General features: G+C 34.7%; 1 protein-coding gene across 2 annotated transcripts in view; it reads right to left on the reverse strand.

The window, feature by feature from the left end:
* The window catches only part of LOC150102101 (nonsense-mediated mRNA decay factor SMG8), a 384051-nt gene that overhangs the window by 197524 nt on the left and 163653 nt on the right, over positions 1 to 22874 (reverse strand). For both annotated transcript variants that reach the window (XM_090399980.1, XM_090399979.1), the window contains 2 exons: positions 16304 to 16515; positions 8143 to 8282 (listed from right to left, as the gene is read on the reverse strand). In XM_090399980.1, coding sequence (XP_090256106.1) covers positions 8143 to 8282; positions 16304 to 16515 — 352 coding nt within the window. The remainder of the gene's footprint in view (positions 1 to 8142; positions 8283 to 16303; positions 16516 to 22874) is intronic.

The following is a 22874-nucleotide window of genomic DNA, read 5'->3' on the forward strand; positions in this document are numbered from 1 at the left end:
CATCCAAAGTTAGGAAGAAAAATCAGGTAGGAGTTATATGGAAGAATAGCTTCATTAAGCAGGAGTTTCAGAAAAAGTTGGGGAAGAAATATAAAGAAAGTTGTTCAGTACAAGGTACAAGTAAGAATGTTGACATATATGTTAAGGAAATTGAAAGCTAATTATGAGAGGAAGCTAGCCAAAGAGGACAAATTCTTGAGTTCTTTTGATATGCAGCAGGTAAAAGTAAGAATGATTATTATTATTATTATTAAGAGAGACCTCCAGGGGTCAGGGACTAAGAGGGATATCACATACTTCCTGCACTAGCTGTGTTCAACATCCAATGGCAATCCATTCCAATCGTCAACCACTCTATGAGAGAAAAATATAGCTCACACACCCTTGACGACATTCATTTTCAACTGCCAAGGATGCACTCTTGTTCTTTCCTCACTCTCCATAAAATGAAAAATTCCATCTACTGGTATCCTATATGACTCCTTTCAGACGTTTGTAAGTCTCATTCACATTACCCCCTCTTTCTCCTGTTTGCAAGTGTATTCAGTATGCAAATTGTCAACCTATCATCATAATCAGTATTCCACAATCCTGATATCATTTTTAACACTTTATCTTTGCACTTTCTTCAATGTATCAGAATCACCATTGAAACCAGGAGTCCAGACCAGCACACAATAGTATAAGTGAAATCTCATAGTAGGAAGGTAACGTAAGCAAATGAAACAGCTGAGTTACTGAGTGATTATTTTGCAAGTATCTATGTGGTGACAGCAATTGATGGGAGAATAGATGTAGATGAATTGGAGGTGCAGAGGATATTGCAGAACCTTAATGAAAACACTCACAAAAATGTTATGAGATTAAATGGTATACCAATCAGAGTGTTACGAGAAAAATAAAAGGGAATTAGCACCTCCTGTGACCAAGCTGTTTAGTTGAAGACACAGTTCTGACAAGGTGCCAAGCAGAAATGAAGTAGAAAGGGGGGGGGGGGAGTAGACTCCAAGACAGAAGGTGCAAATTATAGGCCAATCAGCATCTCAGGAATGGTGGTTAAGGTACTGGAGAAATTAGTAAATGACAAAAGTCAGGACTGGATAGAGAGGAATATAATTTATAAGGGACAACTTCCTTTTTATAAAAAGGAAAGATGAAAAATGAATTCAAACAGCAGAAATTAAATTTCTTAAAAAACAGTTGGATGTACCAAGTGGGACCATAAAACATATGAAGAAATTTTATAGTCCCTGAATATAAAACAATTAATTACTACATAAGACAGCAAAAACAAAAATGGACAGAATATTTAAATCAAATGGACAACAGCAGACTACTGAAAATATACAAATATAAAATAAGTGGAAAAAGAAGAATAGGAAGACCAAGAAAGAGATGGCATGAGACCGGAAAAGGCCACCTCGCATAAAATCCATTTTAGGAAGAAGAAGATGATGAGGAGCAACATGGTTTTGTGAAAGGTATGTCTAGCCCAAATAATCTGCTTATTTTTTAAAGTAACAATGAAGTTGGATAAGGGAAAAGGATACTTGGTTTATACTGCTGTACTTTGCAAAGGCATTTGACAGGATTCTACAAGAATCTCTGTTGCATAAATTGGAGCTATTTGGATTATAGAGTGGCTGATGGACAGATATCAAAGTTTAAGGAGGAACTGAGTCAAGGAGAACACGGGTTACTAGTGGTGTACTTGCAGGGCTCAGTGCATATATCATCATTATATATCATCAAGTGGTGGAGAGGATCCAGACGCAAGTGAAAAATATTGCCAAGGCGGCCAAAACAGCACATCAGATTATGTGGATGTTGAAGAATACTGCTGTAAAATCTCTCGCAATAAATTTTTATTAAATTTCCAAGGTCGATTTTACAGAGGTTTCCAAACTTATGGAAATTAGAAATCATAACGTATTTAAATGAATGTTGTACCTCTAATGTAAAATGAATGCATAAATTATTGTATATTGTATATGTATTGTATATTGTATATGTAAAACGGCAAGTTAGGGATTAACCCAGATTAGTGATGAAGTAAGAACGAAAGTTTGCAAGGTCATATAGAAACATAGCCCCAAGAACGGAGGGAGCCGAAATCACGGCATTGTGCTCGCAGGTAATCCTGAAATTTATATCAGAAGAACAAAGGATCGGTTATGATATAAAAGGGCTCTAGGCTCTCAGTTTTTTTTCGTCCTCAGATTTTGGTCTCAGGTATGAGACCCCAGGTGTGGGAGGGAGAGGTCGTTATTTCGATGTATTTCCTGTAGATGTAAGGACAAGCTGCAAGAGTGTAGTTACCCATTAGAAATTGTGGTAACTTCGGCTGTTCCATCCAGTTTCCTGACGGAGAATCAATCTAAAGCTTTTCTGGAAAACTTCCAGAGCAGAACTGCCAGGAGCATCCGGTCAGTACCCAGGAAGGAGTACAACGTCAAGCAAAACTAACTGAGGGTTTGTCCAAGTTGATAGAACTGTGTTTGTGAAAGTCAAATGTAAGTAACACTACTTAGTTAATGTCTTAAAAGCCAGCACTTGAGAATTGTATGTGTGCTTACAGAAAAATGTTAATATTTAGTTAGTTAATAAGCAGCGGCAATTAGAGGGAAATTGAATGTTAACCTATATGTGTTGTGACAGGGTTAACTAAATTAATAACGGAAAAAGCTTATGTACAAAGATTATTTCATAGTATAATTTTCGCCTGTGTGTCATAGGCATCTTCAGTACATATTAAGCTCAAATTAAACAATAACTGACAATTCCAAAAAAAAAAAAAGCGCCACCTAAGTAGCTGGTGTAAGATAACTAAAACAGGTCAATAAATTTCCTTAAAAAAAAAAGATTAGCTGATTTGTAAAGTACTATCTCCCATAAAGGGGATAGATGTAAGCCGCCAGATCTGTTTAAGTTAGGAGAATGAAGTAGAGTTTCACATGCTTCTTTATAAAGGGTTCCACGAGGAACTGACTTTTGTGAAAAACTCTTGTCTTTCTCCAATGAACTCTATATCTAGTGAAGATGGCATATTCTGCAAGTCCAGACTTTTCAGGTTTAAAGTATTCAATATAAGATTGGTGTTCTTCTAGCCGAATAGAGGCAGATCTTTGTGGATTATCTTATCCGAAATAAGATAATCCACAAGAGCACGGAATCTGGTAGACACCTGGGTGATTAAGATGTGGAAGCTTGTCCTTAGGAGAAGTGAGAAAGGTAGAGATTTTTCTAAACAGTCGAAAGGCAACAAAAATATTCAGTGGTTTTAAAACTTTTGCTATACGTTCACTGATACCGTGTACATAAGGGATAGGAATGCGCGTTATTTCTTCTGTGTTTGAAGAGGAAGTTAAAACTACTCAAAGTTCTTTTAATGAAGCAATTCTTATAACCATTAGATAGAAAGGAAGAAGTTATATATTGTAGTTCTTTCTGTAAAAGATCGTCTGAAGAACAAAAGGAGTGGGCCCGATGAACCAGTGTTTTAATAGTTCCTGCCTTTTGACTGGGATGGTGATGAGATTCCGCATGGATATAATGGCCTGTATGAGTCTTCTTTCTATAAACTGAGAAATGTAGGTTACCATCTGGTTGGTGAAGAATTAGAAGATCTAAAAAGGCTAACTGCTTATTTGATTTTACTTTAGGGTAAACTTGATTCTATGATGAAGTGTGTTTAACTTAGTGAGAAATTGTTGAAGTTCATCCGAAGAGCCATTCCATACAGCAAAAATGTCATTGACATACCTGAACCAATGAGTAGGTCTGGGAGAAATGTTGTCAAAGATACGTTGTTCAAAATGTTCCATAAAGAAATTGGAGACAGCAGGAGAAAGAGGATTGCCCACTGCTGTTCCTTCAATTTGTTGATACAACTTATTTTTAAAGGAAAATTAAGCAGAATGTATTACAAAATCAAATACGTTTACAATGTCTGAAGGAAATTCCTGTTGTAGCAATTCAATGCTTTCAGAAAGAAAGAACATCTAAAGTTTAGATGTTGTTCCTTAAATAAAGAAACAACATCTAAACTGATCATGATATCAGAAACGTCCAAATGAAGATCTGAAATTTTATTTTTGAAATCCAAAGTAACTTCTAGTTGAAGAGGAGAGTAAATTTGATAAAAATTTTGAGATTTTGTAAGTGGGGCAACCTATACAATCTATGACTGGTCTTAACGGAATGCCTGGTTTATGAACTTTTGGAAGACTACACAATCTAGGTGGACGACCGAAGAAGGTTTTAAGTTTTTTCTTTTGATCTTCATTCCATGTAGATACATTATCTATAAGAGAATTAAGTCTCTTCAATAGACTCCGGGTAGGATCCGATGTAAGAGGCCTATAAGCTGAACAGTCGCGAAGTAAAAGAGACATTTTTCTCTCATATTCCTTCCTATCTTGAATCACTACAGCCTTCCCCTTATCAGCTTTCGTAATAATTAAATTATTGTTATTCTTCAGTGATTTCAATGCTTTAAACTCAGAGTAAGAAAGATTAGGATGAGGAGGCTTGGCATTAAAAAGAATTTTTGCACATTCAAAACGTAATCTGATGGCTGTTTTTTTGGGATAAGGATCGAATACCCCTGTCTATGTTATGAAAAAATCCATAAGTGGCACCTTATTCGGCGTAACGGCGAAATCATGTCCTTTTGATAAAACAAAACGTTCACAGTCTGTTAGTGGACGTCCGGAAACATTTATAACTACTTTATCTATATCAATAGTATTATTACTGGATCTAGGTAGGCTGACCAGTGATTCAAATTTGTGTTTCAGCTTGTCACGAGAATCATTAAAGACCTTTAGGTAAGAACTCGAAGATATGCACATTATAGTATTAAAAGTTTCAACCGTTAAAACAGATTCCAGAGCGTTTTTTATGTCCATAATTTCTCTATTTAAGAGGGCAAGAGATTTTTTAGCTTCGTGTAGCTGATTATTTAAAAGAGACTTACTAGCTTTTAAGTAGATCCGATGAGCTTTTGGGAACCTAAAAACTTCTTTTATTTTACAACAAGTTGGAATAACCTGGGTCATCTTACATTGTTTAAGGAATATTAATCTGTTAATGCATTTGGCCTTCTTTACCAATACTTTACCATATCTAGCAGATTGTTTGGAAATAGACTCTCCGTGAAGTCGAGCAATAAGTTTTAAAAGAGGTATACCGTAAGTAGACATATCAATACAAAATTAATAACGGAAAAAACTCACGTACAAAGATTAGTTAATAGCATAATTTTCGCCTGTGTGTCACAGGCATCCTCAGTACATATTAAGCTCAAATTAAACAATAACTGACAATTCCAAAAAGCGCCACCTAAGCAGCTGGTGTAAGATAACTAAAAAGGTCAATAAATTTCCTAAAAAAAAAAATTAAAACAATAAAAAGTTAGGAAAGACTAGCTGATTTGTAAAGTACTATTTCCCATAAAGGGGATAGACGTAAGCCGCAGGATCTGTTTAAGTTAGGAGAATAAAGTAGAGTTTCACGTTTCTTTATAAAGCCGTTCCATGAGGAACACTAGACATAGAGTTCATTGGAGAAAGACAAGAGTTCTTCACAAAAGTCAGTTCCTCATGGAACGCTTTATAAAGAAACATGTGAAACTCTACTTCATTCTCCTAACTTAAACAGATATGACGGCTTACGTCTATCCCCTTTATTGGAAATTTTTTTTTTTTTTCCCTAAATTACATAGTTTGAGAGTTGGGAACCTGCTAATAGACTGAATACATAATGAAAACTGAAAATAGACTGTGAATAGACTGAAAACAAAGGTCATTCACCAGTAGTACAGACATATAGAGGATTATAAAGGATTAATAGCAAAGTCTATAATAAGCATAGTATAGTTTTATTTGAGTAGAAGAAATAAGTTAAACTTAAAGTGCTCGTGTAAAAGGAATAAAAGGCGTGATTGATAGACAATAGAAATTACAAGGGCACAGCAGCCGACATATATTTAACAAAGGTGCAACCGACAATATTTTACAATGACGCAACAGACGATTATTTTGCACTGCCAAGCAGGGATAGGGAGATTATTATTCCCTTTTATAAGGTTGTAATACGACCACATCTGGACTACTGCAAGATCCCATGGAATGAAGAAGTGGTAGAGAGAGATCCAAAAGCAACTAGTGTAGATTTTGGCATTCCACAGATCTGCAACAGACTGAAAATCTGTGGGATACAAAAATTAGCTGATAGGCAAATGAGAGGATACATGATAGAAACATAATATAGATTATTAAAGGGGTTTTATAGAATTGACACTGAAGACTTTTTTTCCCCACTACATTTTGGAGGGTTGTGAATGGAGGGAATACGTTGCCAGAAGCAGTTGTGAATGCTTTGTCAGTGAATGAGTTTAAAGAGAGGTACGGTAAGTATTGTGTGAATAATGGGCCATGAGTTTTCTGACTCCATGGAGATACCCGTATAACAATAATCATCTTACCTGGAAAACACTATGCTTGGAAATGCCTCTATAATTCTAGCATTCAGTATATTTCCTTTTTTTTATAGACAAGTACTATAAGAGCTCTGCTTCAATCATCTAGAATGCGACTTTCTGATCAAGCTTGCTTAATTATGCAGTGTAGAAATTGTAAAGCCTTTTATCCACCCATATTTGAGAATTTCTGAGTAATGGCATCTATCCCAGATGCTTTTCCACATTTCATGTATCTGACAGCTTTATTTATGTGGGGGTGCAGTCTAGACTGCATTCCTCTTGGATGTTTTCTATCACTGTTTAGTCATTTAACAACTTGTTTCATTTAATAGTCTTTCAGAGTAATTGCTCCAAATATACAGCATATATTTATGTTCATAGTACCTGAATCTAATAAATGTGGACCAATAAAACTATTTTAGAAACTTGAAAATACATAAAAAGCACCATTAGAGTCTAATCAGAATCAAGTAGATCAAAGGGAGATAAATATATAATTATATACCATCGTCACTTTATACACACACATATATATACATACATACACACACAGTATATCCACAAGTGATGTAACTTGACAAAGGGCAGTTTAACACAAATATTCCATGACTAGTTTTCTATTAACAAATTTTCTTCCAAATTAGATTAGTCTATAACTTATCAAGTTTTCAGTTCTTATTTTTTTTGAAAAATACTAAAAATGAAATAAGAAGAAATAAGTAAAGTCTCCTTAAGAAGTAATAAGATTAACAAATAAGACCTGATCAGTTATTATTTTTCAATCTTCTAAAGCACTTTTAACAGCAATCAGAAGTCTTTGCCTGGATCTTATTCTGCCATTTTGAAGAACGAAGGAGCAAAACAGGAGATGCATTTCAAGGCCATTTAAACTCAAAGCACTATGTGCATGGTACAACTTATCCAATTGTATTACTAAGTAATACAATTGGATAAGTTGTACCATGAAAGAAAACCAATGTTAATGTAAAAGTTTATCAGGGGGTGTCAGACTAGAGAAAATTAAAGTTTAGAAAAAGAAAAAAGTTCAGTGATCCACTGAAGTAGAAAAGCAAGAGAAACCAAATGAAAAGAGTCAAACTTTACATTTGGTGTTCACTGTAACATAAATGAGTTTCATTTAGCTTCCTAAATGAAACTCAATTAAGTAGGAATTAGAAAAGTAACTGGAAATATTATATTTATATATAAAGTTTGATTAATTCCACAGGAAATCTTATTCCTATATGAGATAACTATTCAAAGATGCAATGAAGACATGGAATGTAAAGTGACGAAACATTTTGGTAAGCTATATTTAATAACTTTCACTACATGGGGCACTTGTAGCTTAATCATAGAACTGTGACAATGATACTGTCATATTATTTGCTAGTTTATATGGAATTAAAATATTGCCATTAGGTTCAATACTGAAATGTCTATTTTTTTGATACTCCTTATAATTCATATAAAGAAGGAACTGGTTGTGATGTAACATGAATAGCTGTTTTAGAATTTTGTTGCCTTTCAGGTTCGTTTATCACTAAGCATAAGGAATTCATAATCGCTGTTCTTAAAATTACAACCTTAACAAACACCTAAAATATCAACCATTTTGAAATTTTTAATACAAATCAAATTAGAAAACATTGGCTTACCCTTCTGAAAACCGAACATCAATATCTAAAGATGTTTTCAGACTTGAATTAATACTACGACTCCTGGTATCTTTCGGTTCACTGAAAAATGAAGATCTCAGCTTGGCAGCTATTTCAAACCAAGTATAGGCTGTTGGTAGCTAGAAAAAAAAATTTAATATCAGCTTAACTAAAAGGCCATTTTAATATAGGAATTATCACACATCATTACTAGTTTAAAATGCATTCAAGGAGAATATAAATTATCAAAATTTCTGTGACCATCGTCATCAAATTCCTGCCATGTACCCTCAAGGGATGTACAGGATAAGATAGTACTACCTGAAAGATTTACATCATTACTAACTTCCTATCTACAATTTACTCCAAATCCTATATTTTTATCTTCTAAGACAGTTTTACCGTATCAATCCACCTATATCTTGGTCTTTCTCTGGGTCTTTTTCCTGCCAACATCGCAGAGAACACTTGTTTTAATACTCTTTCCTCTCCCATTCTGTTTAAGTGATCATACCACCTGAGATTAGTTCTGCTAACGCATTCCAGGATGCTGACAATGTCAGTTTCTTTCCTAATATCCTCATTTTTAATATGATATTGCTATCGATACCATCTGTTCATGCCCCGATTTTTTACGCAGGACTCTTATATCTGCAGTCTCTAGTCTTTGGTCAAGTGTTTTACTTCTGATCCAATTCTCAGATCCATAAGTTAAAATTGGTTTGAACAATGTCTTGTATACAACTAATTTAGTGTTTTGACTAATTTCTCTCTTATTCCATATAAATTCACTTGACTTCCTACCATAACAGATTTGTTGAACATATTGTCTATTTCCATATTTAATTTAACATCTTCACTAAAAATCATGCCCAAGTAGCTGAAATGTTTTAGTTGTTCTATAGGTTCTTCATTCACAATCCAGTTGCTATTTCCAATGCTTTTGCCTATTTTCATTGTCTTGTTATTGCTGACCTTCACACCATATCTATTACAACAGTTTTTCAATTTAGTAAGGGAATCTTGCAGACTTCTAGCAGATTTATTTAGAAGTATAACACTGTCCACATAAAGCAAAGAGATGAGATTAACAGCTCCAATTTTGATATATTTACCACTTTTCTTCATAATGTGATCAATATAATTAATGAATAACAGAGGAGATAATGTACATCCTTGGCTGATACCAGATTAAAATTAAACTATCTTCCTGTACTTCAATTCTAACTGCTGATTTACAAATCAAATAAAGATGAAGTATTGCTTGATATAATGCCCCAATACTGTAGCATTTTGAATAGCTTCTCTCTTGGCACCTTGTCATATGCTTTTTCCAGATCTACAAAACAAATACAGATCTTTATTATATTCCCATGATTTCTCCCTATTTGTCATAATGTGAAAATCTGATCCTGACAGCCTCTATTTGGCCGGAATCCAGCTTGTTCTTCACCAAGATTTTCTTCCACAATTCTTCTCAACTGTCTCTCAAGTATACTTGCATAATCTTAACAGGAACACTCAGTAGAGAAATGCCTCTGTAATTCTCACATTCAGTCTTATTTCCATTTTTATATATGGGTACTATGATAGCTGTACTCCAATCATCTAGAATTCATCCCTCTGTCCACGCCTTCTGAACTATGCAGTGCAGCCACTGTACGACTTTTATACTTCCATACTTAAGCATTTCTGGTCGAATATGATCTACTCCTGCTGCCTTTCCACATTTCAAGTCTTTGATGACTTTTTCTACTTCAAGTATAGATATGCATTCCTGACTGTATGCCTATCGAGTGTTTTTTACCATTGTGCTATCACTGCTTGTTTCATTTAGCAATTTTTTGAAGTAATTACTCCATACTTCAAGGATATCTTTTTCTCATGTTTTCATGTCACCTTTATTATCTCTATATCCTTTTAGAGCACTCTTTCCTCCATTTCTGAGCTTCTTCAACAACCTCCAGAATATCAACCACCTTCTGGATATTTATTTTCTATGTTCTTACCAAAGTCTTCTCACGACTTTTGTTTAGCTAGTTTCCCAATGTGTTTAGCTTTCTTACATTTGTCTCTGTATTCTCTAAGAGTACAAGTTGACTTATTCACCAGGAACTTTTGATATGATTTCTTTTCCTTCACTGCCTCTTTAACTTGTGTAAACCATGGAGTTCTGATTTTTCTATACTTGCAGACAACCTCACCACATGCTTCTCTGGCTGAATCAATCAATGTTTTCTTCAGGGATTGTCAATGAATCTCCAAGGTTTGATTCCTGTTCTCAAACTCTTTCATTTTTTCTTGAATAACATTTGTGCATTTTAGTCTACAGTTCACATCTGAGAGTTGCTCAACTTTTATTCGCTTTAAAACTTTCTTACATGTTCTTCTTTTCAATATGAAATTCAATTTTATCCTGCTCGAGACTAAATGGCGAACACTTCCAATTTCAAATCCTCTGTACACTCTGGTGTCCTGCACCAGGGAGAAAACATCACTATTGACAATAACATAGTCAATGAGACTTTTCTTATTGCTTGCCTCTTCTCTCCATGTGAATTTGTGCACATTTTTATGTTGGAACATGGTGTTAGTAATAACCAATCTATGTCCTGAGCAGAAATCCAACAAGTATTTGCCATTATTATTAGCTTTGCTCTTTTCTCCAAATTTTCCCAAAATATTTTTGTATGTCTGACAATCATTTCCTTCTCTGCTATTTAGATCCCCAACAAGGACCAACTTTTCCTTTTTCATTGCATCAGTTGCATTCTCTAAAGCCTCAAAATATTCCTCCACTTCTACCTTAGTAGAACCTTCTGTGGGACCATAGGTACAAATAAGTCTCATTGTCCAGTTCCCCATTCTCATATCTGCCCACATCACTCTACTTGAGACTGCCTGCCTTTCAAGAAGATTAGCCTTGTATTTAGTGGTGAATACTATGGCTACTACTCCTTTTTTTCCTTGATTTGTTAAAGATTAAAAAAAGATTCAATCATTTCTTTTGCTATACGAGGGAGATTGGGATGACCCGAAAAGTTCTGAGAAACACCTAGAACAAAAATGATATTAAAACTGATATAACCACAAGAAAGAACATATCTTAATGTTTTTTAACTCCTAAAACATATAATTTCAATTTGATGAAACTCGTATGTTTCATCAAATTGTAATAATTTGTTCTTTTTCTTTTAGATATATATAAGAAGACATGTCAGAGGTTTTGAAGAAATTCAAAGACACAGAGGTGCAGGTTCATCAAGATTTTCGTGCCGCAAGAAAAGTCTGCAACTGAGATTTGGCAAACTTTGTGTGAGACTTTAAAGGACTGTGTCCAGCATATACCACAGTTGCGAGATGGATGGCGAAGTCTAAAACTGGGCATTCTGACACAACAGATATTTCCAGGTTAGTAAGACTTCCCACAGTGATCACACCTGAAAACATCGATGCAGTGCATGCCATGATCCTTGATAATAGACAAATACAGCCAAAAACATCGCAAAGATTCTGGGGATATCCAGGGAATAAGTTGGGGTCATTATCCACTAACATCTAAACATGCAGAAGCTCTGAGTGAAATGGATCCCGAAATGCTTGAATGCCAGACAAAAGAGAACATGTGCTATCATCTCAAGGGATTTTGGGTTATTTTGAGAAATCAGATTAAAATTTTGTGGCTTGTATTGTGACTGTTGATGAAAACATGGCTTCAATCGCTCTGACCCAGAGACCAAACAACAGTCAACAGAGTGGAAATACAAAGATTCGCCACGGCCAAAGAAGTTCCAAACCCAAAGTCAGCACTTCTTTGGCTTGTATCTGTCAACTGACTTTAAGAAATAAGAATGGCCCATTTCCATCTGTTCCTCTGTAAAAATGTTCAATACATTATCTGATGTGACAGGATTAGTTGTGTTCAGTTTACACTCTGTTTATACAGAAGCATTCTTTGGGGATCTCAGGAAATTTTTCTTTCAGCAATGCCCTTGCCATTATTTTCTTGACAAGTGGGTTCTCATTCAGCAAGATCACATTGGGAGTTGTTTCAGGAGTGAGGCAATAGGTCAGGCAACTGGTTGCCTGACCTATTGCCTCACTCTTGAAACACATTAGCTGCTTCTCTAATGTGGAGTGCATTAGTCACTCCACAGAGCAACAGAATGAAATTATCAGATGATGGAATAAACATGACTAGCTTCCTCCTGGCATACTGATATAAGATATTTTATTCGGTTTTTATCCTGAATATTTCTATTTCATTCTTACACATTTGGCATGCATAGGAGCAGGTGTAATGATCTCCTTTGCAGTTGACATATTCAGGTTTCTTAGAAAAGAGCAAGATTTTTATTATGCTCTTTATTACCATATTAGTGAGGACAGGCAGTTTGTGCATGCCCATATATTATGCTCTTTATTACCATATTAGTGAGGACAGGCAGTTTGGGCATGCCCATATATTATGCTCTTTATTACCATATTAGTGAGGACAGGCAGTTTGGGCATGCCCATATATTATGCTCTTTATTACCATATTAGTGAGGACAGGCAGTTTGGGCATGCCCATATTTCTGACATTTAATGCATCTTAGTGGATTTAAGGATATACAGCCTGAAAGACAGTTGAGATATCCTGCTTTAATGATACAGTACATTTGGATGTATCAAAAAGGATGGTATTCCTGCTCATCAGCAGGTGACCATTCCCATGTATCAGAATGTGCCTCATGTCTGCATATTCTTTAAGCTCTGAGCATATCCCTTCATGTGGAACATAAAGGAGATCCCCTTCCTGATATTGCACTTCTAAAACAGTCGAGTTTTATGAGGTGTTAACGCAATTGGCATCCCTCCCCCCATTTATGTTACTCGTAGTAGTTTTTCTGAGTGTTGTTAACATGAGGTTTTAACAAGAATATCACCAGAACAGTGTTTTTTTTTTTTTTTTTTTTTGGGGGGGGGGGGGGGGAGGGGGGGTTTAAAAAAACATTCTGGGAGATCAGTCTTTCCAAACTCCTTCTGAATAATGAAGGGAACATGCCTACTGAAAGGACTGGCAGGATCTTCCAGAACAGAAAAAACTACCTGTAGCACAGATAACAAGAAACACTAATATGTTTGTGAGTGGGTCAGATGTTTTCGGTTTCTTATATTTGTTATCAAATAATGTATCTAAGGTATCTCTACCTGGATGAGGCTTTGTGAAGGCCCTAGAAAATCTGAGGATGAAGGATTAATGTCAAAAGGGATTTTTCTAATTCGGTGCAGATTCCAAACCATCGAAGAGTACACAGAAGTATAATGTCAGTGTTATCCCAGATGCCATACCAGCCAATAAACCTTTGGACACATCCCTGGACCAAGGACACTTTCAGGCAAGCCCATTAGCAAAGTGTTCCTGGCCAGGCCATCCAGAACTTCCTATCTTGCTGAAACTGGGGATAATGTAATGCAAGACAACCAGGATCCCAATTTCTAAATGCTCAGGATTGCACTAAAAAAAAACACTCTGAGAGATAGTTGTAGAAATTTTTAATAATAAGGTGGCACACTATTTTACTGTATATGGAAAATATATGACTGCTGCATTGATTTAACCTCAGTATCTTCTTGGGGCTAGTTCCTACCAATGAGACCTCAATAAAGGTCAAAAACAGTCCGGAAGTGACCTTTCCCATAGTAATATACATCTTAAAGGAAGTGGGCCGAGCACTGTGAGATATCCAGGCACTGATGTGAAGCAATCAAGAGTCCTATAGACAAATAGCATAGATGTGAATATACATTGCATGCACACTTTGTTTCCTTAAGCTTAGGTAAAGGATTAAAACAAAAACATAATTTCTTGTTTAGTATACTTTAATAATAACTTAATGATGAAGTGCTGGCAAATTAGTGGCACTGTTAAATGTAAATTAAAGAAATATGGCACAGTATACAGTATTTGTTTAATTCAAAGTTTAATTAACACTTATGCAGTTTGTGTAGCTCATTTTGTATTTGAAAGATTCTTTATCCATAAAGTAAAAATATTCTCATTTTTAAAATTCTGATTTAAAATTTGATTTTTTTGACGTAAATTTTTGATTATACTGGTACAATTTACACATATTTGGTCCATTATGAAGATTTCAGGTAAGTGATATTTAAGCTCATTACATTTCAAAAATTAATTCTGTATTTTCATACTCTTCTAGTTCTTTTATGTTTCCTATTATTATTTGCATTTGAACTTTTTCATGTTCTGTCATCAATATATAATTTCCTACCATTTCCTTTGTTCTGCTTCGATAATTTCCTTTGTTTATGTATAGTTTTTGCCATTCATATACATTGTTCTGTTATTAATGTATGACTGAACAATGTTTAAGAACTGGAAAGACTTTTATTGGGATTATATTGATCAAGTGCATATAATAAAACAACTAAGTTATATCAACTAGTTTCACCAACTAAGTCTGTTGGCATCTTCAGGGTACATAACTGATGTAAGGCACTAAAAAGTAAAAAACTGTTACAAACTATAATCAACCGATTCCAATTATATTAAACAAAGAACAAAGCGAGTACAATACATTCATAGAGCATGGATCCGTGGATCTTCTAGATCTGGAAGACCATTTCCTGGAAGATCAGATCCTCCAACTCACCAGAACTGAATTATAGTGCCAACTATAGAACGTTCCTAAATAACAACAAATGATATCATCCACGCTCTATGAATGTATTGTACGTGCTGTTCTTTGTTTAATATAATTGGAATCGGTTGATTATAGTTTGTAACGGTTTTTTACTTTTTAGTGCCTTACATCAGTTATGTACCCTGAAGATGCCAACAGACTTAATTGGTGAAACTAGTTGGTATAACTTAGTTGTGTTGTTTTATTATATGCACTTGATCAATATAATCCCAATAAAAGTCTTTCCAGAACTTTTTGGTCAAGAAAATTAAACGTTTTTTTAAATGTTTAAGAACATTTTATGAAGGTTTTGGGCTGAGCTTAAAATAGCATTGATTTATGGGTATTCATTACAGTGCACATCTATCATAAGTGGAAATAGCAGGACAATTTTTTTTTTGGGGGGGGGGAGATAGTCATGCAATATTAGTTGTTCGAGAATGTTATAATATATGACCAGTGCAATTAATGATAAAAAAGGACATTTCATCATGTTTATAAATTTGCAAGATTATTCAAAGGCATGGCAAGCTTATCTGCTCCAGCTAAAACTGAACAAGAATGACTGTCAATTCCTCATATTTAGAAAATAGTTATCCAAAAAACAAAAATAATGCAGTGACTGCAAACACCAAAGATGCCAGTCTTACTCCAGGGAAATGTTAACTTCAATAAAAGTTCATATTTAATTGAATATGCATTTATTATTCATCAAAACATATTATAATCACAGCAGATCAACATATAAGCTTAAAAAGTAGAGAGAGAGAATTTCTTGGACTGGAGTCTTGTGCAAGAACAAGAAGAAGTTTCCTCTGAACACACAAAACAGGAATTCAGATAAGGAAACTAAATGCACTTGTCAGACATGACAGAACTATAGACACAAGAATTAAATTATGGAATTTATTCCATTCCTAAATGTATTGATTCAAGCAATCTTATTTTGTTTAACTGCTAGTTAAACAGAAATCATAAAAGAACCCATTAACAATTAATACGTATTTAGTGGAAGGAATCAACAAGGAAAGGATAGTATGGTGGTTAGATCTCTCTAAAAGCAAGAGAACTATTCTATGAACAGTGTCATTAAAAAAAAAAGAAGTTCTAAATGATATTTGAATTCTTGAGGAACTTCTATTGAAGAAAATGCTAATTTGCATGATATGGATTACAGGAGCACATCAAATCTCCAAGTTGTTAAACTGTAGCAACACAATCAAAAGAGAGTTACTTTATAGCATATATTTTCAAAAAAAGCATCTTCATTAATTTTTTTTTTTTGACAAAGACAATTTTTTTTATCTGAAAAATAAAACATTCTTTTCATGTGTATACACGCACATTCATCCATTCATAGAACACCTTGTGATTATATAAAATGCAACATGTATACATGAGAGCAGCAAAAAAAAACAGATGTTGGGTAAATTTATGATAATGTTATACTAATGAATTTCTTTATTAGATTTTACCTCAAAATAAGCAGGAACAGGGTGACGGCCAACATTATCATCAAAACCCTTAGAGAGAGCCAATTCTATGTGTTGCCAAAGAAAGTAATAAAAATTATGTTCTGTACTGCTATCTTGTGAAAGTCGAGTAGATCCATTAGTTCCAGCGAGCACTGACTGTGAACTTCCTCGTCTGTTCTGAGCATAACTTTTTGGTTTGACTGAAGGGACATCTATAATAAAAACTGAGAATTTGGAAAAAAATTCTTAACCAGTTCAGCAGTTCATACAACTATAAATCAGAATAGTTGAACAAATGGACATAAATGGTGGGATCCACCACTGAAGCAAATAAATAATAATAAAGACACCAAAATGAGCAAGGAATCCTAAAGAGGATTCTTTGCTCATTTTGGCCTTCAAACAACAAAGTGCAAAAATATAATAATAAGAACAACACAATTGAGAATCACACCTTCTAGTACTACTAATATTTTGGAAAAGTGAAATTGCTATCATCAGGGAAAAAACTTTAAATATAATACGTGCATGCAGGCACTACATCTAAAGTCCTAAATAGGACACCTAAGTGGGATAAATTGGGTGTCCCTGGTTGCTGGGCCGATGTTAGCTCTCTGCCTGTTTAGCCATAGCAGGACAGTTAACAACTAAAAGGGACCTGGTAAACACCAGAGAGGTCGAGGGACTGTGGCTGGTCTTTAGTGGAGCAGATAAGGGATACTAATTTTTTATATGATCTAACTGGTTGAAGGTGTTTTTAAGTTAATTTTTCAGATGTGCCTTTGATATATGGAATGGTGATAACTTCGGTACAGTCTCTGTTCTGAAGAGGGAGAGGGATGTGCGATTTTAGCATTTTAATATTTTCTGGGATATGGTGGGAATTATAGCCATTAGTTAAGAAGATTTTGTGAAGGTGGCAAAGTTCCTTAGAGAGAGCACTTTTATCTGAATTAATTAATTTAGCACTGTTTAAAAAGGTTTAAGTCCCATACTATTGGGAAGGTTTTATCTATCAGGGTGTGTGTGTGTGTGTGTGTGTGTGTGCGCGTGCGTTTTCTATAAACAGAATGCCAGAGATCCATCAGGGTGGTGGTACATAACTGAAGTGTCTAGGAAGGAAAAATTTTTGTTACTTATCTTTCGTTAATGTGAATTGGATCCTGAGTGTTTAGTTGTGTTAAAAATATATTATAACATATTAATAACAGAATCACATTTGTTAATTAAAATGTCTTTATTTGTAAAATTTCTGGCTTAAGCATCATAGCCACTGTCAATACAATTACGAGGGTGGTCTGAAAAGTTCTCAGCCTCAACCATAGATGGCAACACTATCGGCAAGATTTTTTTTTTCCCTAAGCTGGTACATCTGTCACAAGCATCCATGTGAAATTGCAAGTCATTCTATCAAGTAGTTTGTTTTATATAGCTGTCTGAAGCAAAAGTGTTGTCTGTATCCCTTGAAATGGATAAAATTGAGTAATGTGCAGTTATCTATATATATCATTCTTCATAAAAGAAGGTTTAACGCCAAAAGAAATTCATTCAAAGTTCATAAAAAGATGATCCACATTGAAGGGCGTCCAAAAAGTGTAACAACATCAGAAATCATTGATCAAGTGCAAGATATGGTATTGGATGACTGGCAAGTCAAAGTACATGATATTGCTGAGACTATAGGCATTTCAAAAGAAAGTGTAGGATATATTTTGCATGAAGAATTGTAAATGAAAAAGCTTTGCGCAAGATGGGTGCCGTGCTTGCTCACAGCAGATCAAAAACGCACTCGTGAAAATCACTGAACAGCACTTGGAGCATTTTAACAAGAATAAAACTGATTTTGTGCGTTAATTTATTACTTTGGATAAGACTTTGATTCACCGTTGCACACCAGAATCCATCCAAACAGCAGTCTAAACAGTGGACAGAAGCCAGCACCAAAGACGACAAAGCTAGTTCCATCAGGAAAGGTCATGGCATCGGTGTTTTGTGATGCTAAAGGCATTTTGTTTATTAATTATCTTGAAAAGGGTAAAACAATAACTGAGAAATATTATTCCAATGTTTTAACCAGACTAGATGAAAAAATTCACGAGAAAAGGTTTGCAGAAGAAAAAAAAAATCATCTTTCATCAGGGCAATGCACCTGTCCACAAAGGTGTTTTGGTAATGGGAAAATTAAGGGATCTGCATTATGAATTGTTGGAACATCCACCCTATTCCTCAGATTTGCCCCCCCCCCCCCCTCTGACTTCTATCTCTTCCCATAACTAAAACTCTTCCTCACTGGTCAGTATTTTTCTTCGAATCAAGAGGTGATTGCAGCTGTAGAGGGGTATTTTGCAGATCTTACTCAGAACCACTACAGGGACGGGATAATGGCGCTGGAACATTGCTTTAATAAATGTATTGGTCTTAAGGGAGACTGTGATGAAAAATATAAATAATTTTGAAATTATAAATTCGTTTTTTCATTGTTAGGCCGAGAACTTTTCAGACCACCCTCGTATAGGAAAACACAAAGGAGAATAACAATTCAATTGAAAGTGTGTGACGCTATGTGCACTATTGGCAGTATAAGAATAGCTCCATCGTCTGCATTAATAGGTACAGAAAATAAATTTAAATAAAATCATTTAGTTAATAAATTATTTTTAAATATAAACAATAAATTAATTACAAATTAAGGAACAAGTGAATGGTGAGTATTAGTCAATATAATTGAGAAATTGAGAAAGTTTTTGGCAATGTTTTTTGTTCAGATTTGAGTTGTGAACGTGTACTTCCCAGCATTTTTTGTACACCCTCACCAAAAGAAAATAATTATTGTGTAACATTTTGGTTTCGTTTCACTGTTCTTATCTTGTATTTTGTAGATGATGTGTGCAGCGCTAAAATGGATTTGTTGGGTTCTTTCAGTGAATGGATTTCTCGTGTTCTTCAAGATGAATTTGTGCAGAACCACCAGTCTGTTCATAACATAAGCTGCATGAGCAGGGAATTCTGAAAACTCTAGGATAACAAAGAGAAGAATATTTATCTTTATTAGAGATAAGGAAGGTATTTAGTTTGCAAACTGGATGTTAAGAGACTTGTAAATCAATCTGTCAAAGTAATCTTGCTATTATTTAAATTAAGGGGATATTAAATCCCACATTGTTTTAAAACTGAATAAGAAACTCAAAGATTGGAATCAGAGAGTTTCATGCTGAATATAGTAAACTATAAAAGTATCAGCGATTACTAGCGTGAGCTAATGCAAGTTTATTTTGCACTTCAAACTGTAAAATAAACTTCCAACATCTTTCTCTAAATCTAGAGTAATTTAATAATAAAGTGGTACACCAGTTGGCAACTCGTATAGGTAAATATAACCTCTCAATTGCTTCTGCCTTAGTATCACCACTCTGGGTCTGCCTCCCACTGACAAGAAATCAATAAAGGTCGAAACCGGTCTGGGTAGTGGCCCGTCCCTTAATGCATAGCTATATACATGTCTGCAAGGAGATGTGCTTTGCATTATAGGAGATACTGAGACAAGGAGTGATGAGAGCTTGGTCCACCTTTTCTCCTAGTTGCCAAGGGATGTACCACCTTACCTCAGTCCTGACTAATACTTGCCATTTGTGTGTTCCTTAATTTGTAGTTAATTTGTTTATATTTAAAAATAACTTATTAATTAAATTATTTTAATTTATTTTTGTATCTATTAATGCAAATAGAGCTATTCTCCTGCAGCCAATAATGCACATAATATCACATGCTTTCAATTGAATTGCTTGTTTTCCTATAATTGCATTGACAGTGGCTATAAAAGAGGCAATGTTAATATGTAATCATAGTAGTTTAAAACTACTGTGGCATTCACCTTATCAGATTTAGTAATTAGTATTGTATTCTTCTTCTTAATTTCCAGTAGTGCTTCATATTTTTGATAGAAGAGGGTTGTCTTTGGTGGTTTTTGCTTTCCGGTGAATTGGCAACATTCTATTGTAGGAAATTTTTTAGGTGCAAGTGCATAGTTATGGCCAAGGGAGAATGCACTTAACTGCTTCCATTCTAAATCCCCTCCCCAATAATATTTTTTTAAAATATTACAGTAAGCAGATAATGGTGTCCAGTCTGCTATGAAAATTTTCACAAAACTCATCTGCTAGCTTCCAAAGATGAAAGAAAATAAGTTTATTACAGTGTTTACTTGATATTGTTGGGACTGGAGAGCATAGTTTTTTAAAAGAATATGCAAGCTTTTAGGACTTTAGCCTCATTACTTAATGTAATGTATTATGTACATATCGTATATTTTGTTCCCTGATGATGGTAACTTGACTTTACTGAAACACTAAAAGTATTAATTAAATTTATTTTAGTTAATACAGTAATCTAACATTTATCCAACCTTTTTTGGAAAATGATTTTTGTTCGACGATTTGAAGGACTGTTAAGTTGAAGATAAGGTCTGAGCATGTAATGAAGCACTTCTCTTGGGGAAAATGCATGCTTTTAATGCTATTTAAATTAAAATATAAATAACTGAAGCTTTTTGGTTTCATCAATTTGAGAAGAGAAAAAAAGTCATAAATATTATTCTCAGCATAATAGTTTTCTCACAAGCAAACAAAAAAAAAAAGTAGCCACGAGAAGATTCCTGAAAATATAGAGAGAAAATATAGCAAGTGAAACAGTAGTTCCACTTGCTATATTTAGTCTTTCTGATGAAAAGCCATTGTCTTCCTGAACACTTTATAACATTCCTTTTTAATCAAATGGAGAATTCTAACCCCCTCCCCAATAATATTTTTAAGGTAATCAAAATGGTAAATTATCACCATCATCAAATTCCAGTCATGTACCCTCAAGGGGTGTACAGGATATGATAGTACTACATGAAAATTTACATCATTACTAACTTACTATATCTACAATTTTCCTTCAGATCAGTCTGTTACTTGTCAAGACTCCAATATTATCAGATCTTATATTTCTGTCTTCTAAGGCACTTTGTACCCTATCAAACCACCTATATCTTGGTGTTCCTCTGAGTCGTTTTCCTGCCAACCTGGCAGAGAACACTTGTTTTGCAAATCTTTCCTCGCCAATTCTGTACCATACCACCTGAGATTAGCTCTGCTAACGCATTCCTGGATGCTGACAATGTCAAGTTCTTTCCTAATATCCTCATTTTTAATATGATATTGTCATTGGTGCCATCTGTTCATGCCTATAATCTTTCTCAGGACTCTCATATCTGCGGTCTCTAGTCTTTGGTCAAGTGTTTTACTTCTGACCCAGCTCTCAGATCCATAAGTTAAAACTGGTTTGAACACTGTCTTGTATACAGCTAATTTAGTGTTCCGACTAATTTCTCTCTTATTCCATATGAATTTATTCAATTGACTTCCTACTATACCAGCTTTATTGATTCTGTTGTTCATTTCCATATTTAATTTACCATCTTCACTAAAAATAGTGCCTAAGTAGGTGAAATGCTTTACTTGTTCCACAAATTCTCCGTTCACAATGCAGTTGACATTTTCAACGATTCTGCCTATTTTCATTGTCTGTGTCTTTTTATTGCTGACCTTCATACCATATCTATTCCAACAGTTATTCAATTTAGTCAAGGAATCTTGCAGACTCGTAGAGGATTTATTGATAAGTATAACATTGTCCGCATAAAGCAAAGAGCTGACATTAACATCTCCAATTTTGATATCATGTTTAATACCACTTTCCTTCATAATGTGATCCATATAGATAATGAATAACAGAGGGGATAATGTACATCCTTGTCTCACACCATATTTAACATTAAACCATCTTCTTGTACTTCCTTCAATTCTAACTGCTGACTCACAACTCAAATAAAGACTAAGTATTGCTTGATATAATGCCCCATTGACACATAACTGTAGCATATTGAATAGCTTCTCTCTTGGCACCTTATCATATGCCTTTTCCAGATCTACAAAACTCAAATACATATCTTTGTTATATTCCCATGATTCCTCCACTATTTGTCGTAAAGTGAAGATCTGATCCTGACATCCTCTATTTCACCTGAATCCAGCTTGTTCTTCACCAAGCTTTTCTTCCACAATTCTTCTCAACCGTTTCTCAAGTATATTTGCATATATCTTATCAGGAACACTCAGTAGGGATATACCTCTGTAATTCTCAAATTCAGTTTTATTTCCCTTTTTATATATGGGTACTATTAGTGCTCTACTCCAATCATTGGGAATTCATCCCTCTGTCCAGGCTTTCTGAAATATGCAGTGCAGCCACTGCAAGACTTTTATACCACCATACTTCAGCATTCTGGTCAAATGTCATCTATTCCTGCGCCTTTCCACATTTTAAGCCTTTGATGGCTTTTTCTACTTCAAGTATGGATATGTATTCCAGACTGTATGCCTGTTGAGTGGTTTTTAGGACTGTGCTACCACTGCTTGTTTCATTTAACAATTTCTCGAAGTAATTACTCCATACTTCAAGGATATCTTTTTCTCCTGTTTTCATGTCACCTATATCATCTCTAACTCCTTTTACAGGACTCTTTCCTCAT

The sequence above is a fragment of the Typopeltis vanoorti genome, chromosome 11 (assembly GCF_054136105.1).
Source record: "Typopeltis vanoorti isolate ZY-2024b chromosome 11, IOZ_Tvanoo_1.0, whole genome shotgun sequence".
Classification (NCBI taxonomy): domain Eukaryota; kingdom Metazoa; phylum Arthropoda; class Arachnida; order Uropygi; family Thelyphonidae; genus Typopeltis; species Typopeltis vanoorti.